The sequence below is a fragment of the Dufourea novaeangliae genome, unplaced genomic scaffold (genome assembly GCF_001272555.1).
Source record: "Dufourea novaeangliae isolate 0120121106 unplaced genomic scaffold, ASM127255v1 scaffold54, whole genome shotgun sequence".
Classification (NCBI taxonomy): Eukaryota; Metazoa; Arthropoda; class Insecta; order Hymenoptera; family Halictidae; genus Dufourea; species Dufourea novaeangliae.
Window position 1 is genome coordinate 1,808,759 of NW_015373944.1, and position 7,614 is coordinate 1,816,372.

At 48.5% G+C, this 7,614-nt stretch overlaps 1 protein-coding gene across 1 annotated transcript; it reads left to right on the top strand.

Annotated features, from left to right (window-relative positions):
• Window positions 1–1,479: 1,479 nt before the first annotated feature.
• On the top strand, window positions 1,480–6,678 carry LOC107185979 (slit homolog 1 protein-like). Its single transcript, XM_015573762.1, is given in 4 exon segments — window positions 1,480–1,765; window positions 2,044–5,114; window positions 5,212–5,553; window positions 6,124–6,678. Coding segments are annotated over 4 exon segments (4,254 nt in total).
• The last annotated feature ends 936 nt before the right edge of the window (window positions 6,679–7,614 follow it).

Consider the following 7,614-nt stretch of genomic DNA (forward strand, 5'->3'; position numbering starts at 1 on the left):
GCCGGCGCTCCCTTCTACATATCGTGTAGGAACGATGCACTAGGTTTCCATGTGAAAATCGCTTACGAAGATGTGGAACGCAATCGGCCCCGGGGCTTGAGAAAAATTTATTCCCCCGATTCCAGGACGGCGGCACAGCGGCACTCGCATCAATTTCCATTCGCTCCCCGAAGGTATTACGAATTCACCTCTGTTTAGCTTCGATACACGCAAATATATATATCGGGTAGCGATAAGGTCTAAGTGAAAAAACGGCCAGATGAGAGGGAATATCTGATACGGACGCTAGTAAGCCCTTAACCCGCTGTTTCGCGGAATAATTAACGTGTGTGTACACCTACTCCGGTTAAACACATTGAGCAAACATGTTGTTGGAAAATTAGAATTCTGACGAAGAATTCGACTTGGGGCTACGAGGAATTCTAGTTCTAGTTTGAACACCGAAAGCTGACCATTCGAGAGGTTAGATACACCACAGGCGCGCGCAAATGTCCACCGGTGCAGCGGTTAATATTAAACTCTTGAAGTTAACCCCGCCCCGCATCAACTACCCGGGTTCCGGTGTGTAATGTTTAACAGTGTAAACCCTGGTGAACTTAACGCTCGGCAAAAGGTATCAAAACATTTCCCTGTATGGTACACCGGTTACCGCAGCCTCCAGAGGGTGGGCGTTAAGTAACACAGTGAACTTCGGTAGCGCGAGAAACTCGGTTGCAGTTGCTGAGCAAATAAAATAAGACAGGTGATTGTCAGTCGAACATAAAGTAAATCTAAACAGTGGAACAAGTAGGACGGAGTTAGTGCTCAAGATAGACGAATCCCTTGCGTAGGAAGGTAGGATCATGTATAATAACAGACAGTTAAGTTGGGTTTGTTACAAGTACCATTGCTAACTTTAGAAATAACCGAAGTTAAATCAAACTACATTGAGAATGAAGTGAAGCTAAGCACAGTCGGTTTATGAAGTGTTTGTGTTATTCTTCGTCAGGTGGATGGGTATTTACCCTCGCAAGTAGAACAGGCGCATCAATGATCAGACAAAGATTACTGTATTCTGTATTCAGAATACAGTAAGTAGAATATCCCCATCTGTGATCAAACACAGTCACCTTCAGTAAGGTGTAGAATAAGATTCGTGCGTAGCCAAAAGCTAAACAAGTTTTACTCTAACAATAAGTAAGGTCTGTAATTGCTCAGACAAATATAACCGTATTCTGAATATAATAATCAAAAATTACCCTCGTCTAGGATTAAACTCAGTCACTTGCAATGGAAGATGGAATGACAGACATCTATAGCCAAAATACTAACCGGATCCTTTTCAAAGTAGAATAGGACAGTCATTGATCAACCAGTCGATCTTTAATCATCCTTACTCCTGTTCGCAGGAGCCGAGGCAACAGCTCCTCCGACTGTAATCGAGGGAAACGATGAGCGGATCGGGACGAGCCGGGCAAGGAGCGGCGCGATAATAATAATATGTGGACAACGTGGCCGCGGACGAGGCGCAAGTGGAGTGGCTCGTCGCGTGGCAGACATGGAGCCCGTGGAAGCCGCGACGGTTTTCGTTTCATCTACTCGGTGGTATTGGCGGCGTGTATGGCCGCGCAGGAGGCAAGGAGCGCCAAATGCCCGCCCCCGGACACGATACCGGGCTGTCCCTGCTACAATTTCGAGGACGGTCTGTTTCTGGAATGCGCCGGGGCGACCGAGGAATCCCTGAGGAGCGCTCTGTCCGGCGTAATACACGCCGCCGAGGGAGAAGGTACGTACGGGCACGGTCTATGACGGGTAAATACATTAGGATAAAACGGGGGGGATTTCGTTTTCGTTGGATGGCAGGATATTCTTGTCCTTTCTCAGGAGACCGTAGTAAACGAACCCCGGGACCACGGAACCGGAATCACTGTCTAAATATGTTCAGAGCGTATTCTTAAGCCGGGGATCTCACGTGGATCGTAGTTTTGAAATGCTAAATTCAAATAAGCTTTCCTTCCAACAGCCCTCCCTAATTCAAGATAAATTTCTTTCTCGTTGTTCCAGGTGCGATAGTTCAGTCGCTTAGCGTTTACGAATTGGATAGAAAGGTAGAGGAGCTTCGATCGGTTGCGTTCCCAGCCGGCTCGCAGATCAGACATCTACAGATATCGCATTCGGCGATTCGCGAGATAAACGAGGACGCGTTCAAACGGTTAAGCAAGAGCCTGGAATCTCTGGCACTGGTTTCAGGCCGACTATCACACGTGCCGCAAAAAGCTATGGCTACCCTGAGCTCGCTGAAAGCGCTGGACCTTGAGGCGAATCTCGTGCACGAACTTCCTAGCTATAGCTTTTATGGACTGTCCTTGATCAAGCTGAACCTGAAGGGCAATCAGATAGTAAAAATATCGGAATACGCGTTCGCTGGATTAGAGGGGACCCTGACGGATTTGTATTTGGCCGAAAACAAAATTAGGGTATTCCCGATGACATCGTTAAGAAGACTGGAACACCTGACGTCCCTTAGGCTCGCCTGGAACGAGGTGTCCGAGCTCCCGGAGGACGGTTACTCCAGGCTGGACGCTCTGAATTTTCTCGATCTAAGCAGCAACAACTTCAAAAGGATCCCGTTGAATTGCTTCCGTTGTTGTCCGTCCCTGAAGATTTTGTCTTTGTACTACAACGCCGTCGAGTTCGTCGACAAAGACGCGTTCATATCGCTGATCGATTTGGAATCCATTGATCTCAGCCACAATAAAATCGTCTCCCTCGATGTCGCCACGTTCAGAGCGAACCAGAGGCTGAGATCGATCGATCTCAGTCATAATCATATTCACTATATACGCGGTGTATTCTCGAAGCTACCCGAGCTAAAGGAGTTATTTCTGGCCGAGAACAACATACTGGAAATAGCAGCAGAGACGTTCGCTGGTAGCACAAGCTTATCGGTGGTGTATCTTCAACAGAATGCAATCAGAAGGATCGACGCTCGCGGGCTGGTCACTCTGAACCAGTTGGCACAGTTGCATCTAAGCGGTAACTACATCGAGAAAGTGCCGCGAGACTTTCTCGAGCACTGCGAGAATCTTTCTACCTTGTCCTTGGACGGGAACAATATCCGTGAGCTTGAGGTCGGTACTTTCGCGAAAGCGAAATGGTTAAGGGAGCTTCGCCTCCAGGACAATCAGATTACCGAGGTGAAACGGGGCGTGTTCGCGCCTTTGCCCGCGCTTTTGGAGCTACATCTACAGAATAACGCGATAACGGACATGGAGACCGGGGCTTTGAGATCCCTGCACAGCCTGCAGCACGTGAACCTTCAAGGTAATCTACTGGCGGTGCTGGGCGACGTGTTTCAAGTGTCGAACGACGTCGGCCAGAACGGTAACAGCGGCAGCTCGTTGGTCTCCATTCAGCTGGACAACAACGGACTGGGCGTGTTGCACAATGACTCTTTAAGGGGCCAGGCGTCGGTCAGAATCATGTGGCTTGGACACAACAGATTAACCCGCCTCCAGGCGCCTTTGTTCCGGGACCTGTTGCTGGTCGAACGATTATATCTGACAAACAACTCGATCTCGCGGATCGAGGACACCGCCTTTCAGCCGATGCAGGCTCTCAAGTTCCTCGAACTCAGCATGAATCGACTCAGCCACGTGACAGTGAGAACTTTCTCGGAGTTGCACGAGCTCGAGGAACTTTACCTCCAAGACAATGGGCTCCGTCGTTTGGATCCGTACGCTTTGACCGCTCTCAAGCGGCTTCGCGTACTCGATCTGGCTAACAACCATCTGAACGTGCTGCACGATAAGATCTTCCAGGAGGGTTTGCCGATTCGATCGTTGAACTTGAAGAACTGCACCGTTAGCGTGATCGAGAACGGTGCATTCCGGGGTCTCAGTAATCTTTACGAATTGAATCTCGAGCATAATCATCTCACTGCCATCGCGTTAGATCGTCTAGATATTCCGGGATTAAGAGTTTTAAGGATATCGTATAATAATTTTAGCCAAATCAACGGCAACTCCTTGGACGGGTTGCCGTCTCTTTTACATCTAGCCATGGACTCGTCCCAGCTGCACAGAATGCCACCAGAGATATTCTCCAAGAATAAGAACCTTGCGAAACTGTTGCTCAGCAACAATCTCCTGCGAATTCTGCCAAGCCTGCTGTTCTTCGGTCTGGACACCCTGAAAGAAGTGAAACTAGACGGCAATAGATTCCAGGAGATCCCGTACGATGTGTTCGGCAACGCCACTACGGTCGAGTTCCTGTCATTTGCTAACAATGTAATCCTTAACGTGGACATGTCGCGACTAAACGGATTGGCCAGTCTGCGGGAACTCGATTTGCGCGGTAATTACATCATGACCCTATCTGGGTTCGCCGGCGTGAACCTGTCCCGTCTGATATCCGTGGACCTCAGTCATAATCATTTGACCGCTTTGCCGGCAAACTTCTTCGCTCGTTCGAACTCTTTGAGAAAGATCGAACTGGCCGCCAACAAATTCCACCAGATACCGGCGGTCGCTTTGTCCGCCCAGAACATTCCGAGCTTGGCTTGGCTGAATGTCACCGCGAATCCACTGGTCAGGATACACGAGATCAGCTCCGAGGCTAAGTATCCGGCTCTCGAGGAGATCCACATATCGGGAACGAATCTGACCATCGTCACCAGCCAGGACTTCGAAGCGTTTCCCGCGCTGATGCATCTGTTCATGGGCAACAACATGATCTCCAGAGTGTCACCCAGCGCGTTCCGTAGTCTACTCGAGCTGTTGACGCTAGATCTAAGCATGAACGAACTCGAGCTGCTGCCGCAAGAGAGATTAAAGGGGCTCGAACATCTCAGGCTTCTTAATATCACGCACAATCGGTTGAAAGAGCTCGAGGACTTCCCACCCGACCTGAAGGCTCTACAAGTGCTGGATCTGTCGTATAATCAGATTAGCGGGGTCGGCAAAAGCACGTTCCAGCACCTCGAGAATCTCGCTGAACTTCACCTGTACGGGAACTGGATATCCTCGATTTCCCCGGACGCGTTCAAGCCACTGAAGAAATTGCGAATCCTGGAACTTTAAGATTCTTTATTCATTCCAAACATTTTGTTTGTTTTGTCCATTCGAAAAATAATAGTTAACGGATGATAATTGCGGGAAATAGTTCAGAAAAATATTGAAATTTAATAATTCTATAATCGGATGAAATTTGACGAAACTTGTCCTTCCAGAGAATCCACTGCACTGCGACTGCGAGTCTCAGGAGCTGTGGGAGTGGCTGCGCGATCACCAGAAATTAGTTGGCGGTGGTGTGGGTCGGAATCGAGGGGGTGGCGGTGGGTTGCGAGTGAACGACATGGACAGCGGATTACTGAGGTGCGAACAGCCGCCGGAATTACGGGGACTGGTATTCCTGGACCTGGATCCGCACGCGTTCTGCTCCGCGCCCCTCATCCTCAAGCTGGCGATCCAGGACATACAACCGTTTTCCGTATTGGTGTCCTGGCAGAGCAGGAATCACTCGGGTATTAGAGGTTATCAGGTAGCCTACCACGCTATGGAGAATATTGACGAGGTATACAGGCCGATAAACATTTTTTTCCACTATACACCCGCACGATAAATATAGAGATCTTTTGTTTCTTCTCTTCATTTTTCCAGAATTTCTCTAGCACTCTTTGCGTCTCTGCTCTTGCAACTTTTTCCTTGCCAGCTACAGTCACGATCTCTTCTTCAACTCTGTTTTCCTTACTTATAACCTCTACCATATTACTTAACAACTTGCTTCGTTCTTCCATCGTGCAGTGTATACCTAGCCACTCTATTTTTTGCTCCCTGTTTCCAGCACTTACTACCACCTTTTTACCATCTATTTCCTTTATTTTCACTCGCAACCTCTTCTACTATCTCTATGCAGCTATTCCTTTGCAATAAACGTCGGAAACTATCTGTTATTCTAAAAAGTCCAAACTCGCGCAACCTCACCAAGTCCGAAATATAGAGATTTGGTATTATCTCATTTTTGCTAACACTGTATACATATATACTCAGCAAATATACATACAACTAAAACATCTTGCGCTACGTGGAAGGTCCACCCTAATCCACGTGGCGATATTACATCGGGTACTAATTTAAATTCCAGATTAAAGCAAGGATCCTCGAGCCAAGCTCTCGTTCCACGAAACTATCCAAGCTGTCCCCAAACACGCGCTACCTAATCTGCGTGCTCGGCCTAGGGAACTGGATGTCCCAGCACCTCGAGGAGGACACGGTGGATCAGTTTAATTTCTCCAACTACGAAACATTCGAATCAACTTCGGACGTTCAAATGGCCGACACCTCGACCAGCCGTTGCACCGAGGTTAAAACCTTGGAGACGCCGGACGCAGTGATCAGCAGCGACGGCGCATCGATAGGTGACGTTGGTAGCGTCAGCAGCTTCCTGACCAGACGTTTGGGCCTTATAGTCGGCTGCTGTATGGGTTTAGTGGTATTTCTGTTGCTGGTGTCCGTCCTAGGATACCTAAAAGTGAAGAAACAACGGGAGACTGTGAAACGGGAGCAACCGATACCCCCAGAGTACATTTCCTACAGACACTTCAGCATACAAAGCGGCGAAGCTGGGAGGCAAGCCAGCCAAGAGGGTCACAACTCGAACTACGTGAACAGCATGGGCAACACCAATCTGAACGTATGAGACAAGCCAAAAAACTCCCGACTCGTGGAGGTTTCGAACGTTTGATCAGGTCCAAGACCGAGTGTCCAACTCTTGAACCTGGCTACAAACGCGAAACACACCCGACTCGCGGTAGTTTTTCACAGAGAATAACAAAATTCCTGTTCATTAATGAGTGAAACAGAAAGGAGAACCATTACCTACGATCGATTATGCTCTTCAACGGGGGAATCATCTCGTGAAATTATTCCACCGAATCGATTCGATCGCCAACGAAGAACTCGAACCGAATCCCGTGTACGCGTGTCAGTACGGGACGCCGAAAACGGTTCATTTAGATAATCGAGCATTTTATATTGTGATTTTCTACGAATCTTAACTTTACTCGACCACCGTCGAACGCCGATGGGAGAATTCCGTGCACCGGGTGTATGTTGTGACAGTGAACCGAGTCGAGAACACACGAATGGATCAGACGAGATCATTCCTAGGTCGTGTGTACGGTGGCGCGATTCGTTGAACGATTTACGACCGAGAACACTCGTGCGTACATGTCCAGAAGGTTGCATTGTATTTTCGAAATGGCGCGGCAAACCGATCCACGCGGATACGGACAATGCGACAACACACACACACACACACACACACATAGGCATACACGGTGTTTCGCGGAGGCGTATTCTTGGATTTCCTATCGTCGACGCGCCAAGTGGCCGGCGACCTGTCAGACGATGATGAATACACGTGTATGCATCGTTCGGTGATCGTTTCGGAAGCGAACTGACGATTTTGTACATAAAACGATCCCCACATGTCCGAGTCGGTTGTGAACCGACCGTTGAACAATTAAGCGAACACCTTTCGCCGACTCTTCATTCTAGCGGAACGTAGTTCAATTTAATAGGATCCAGACGCATCGATTATCGCTTGTCTCGACACGGTAGAAAAAGAGCAAAC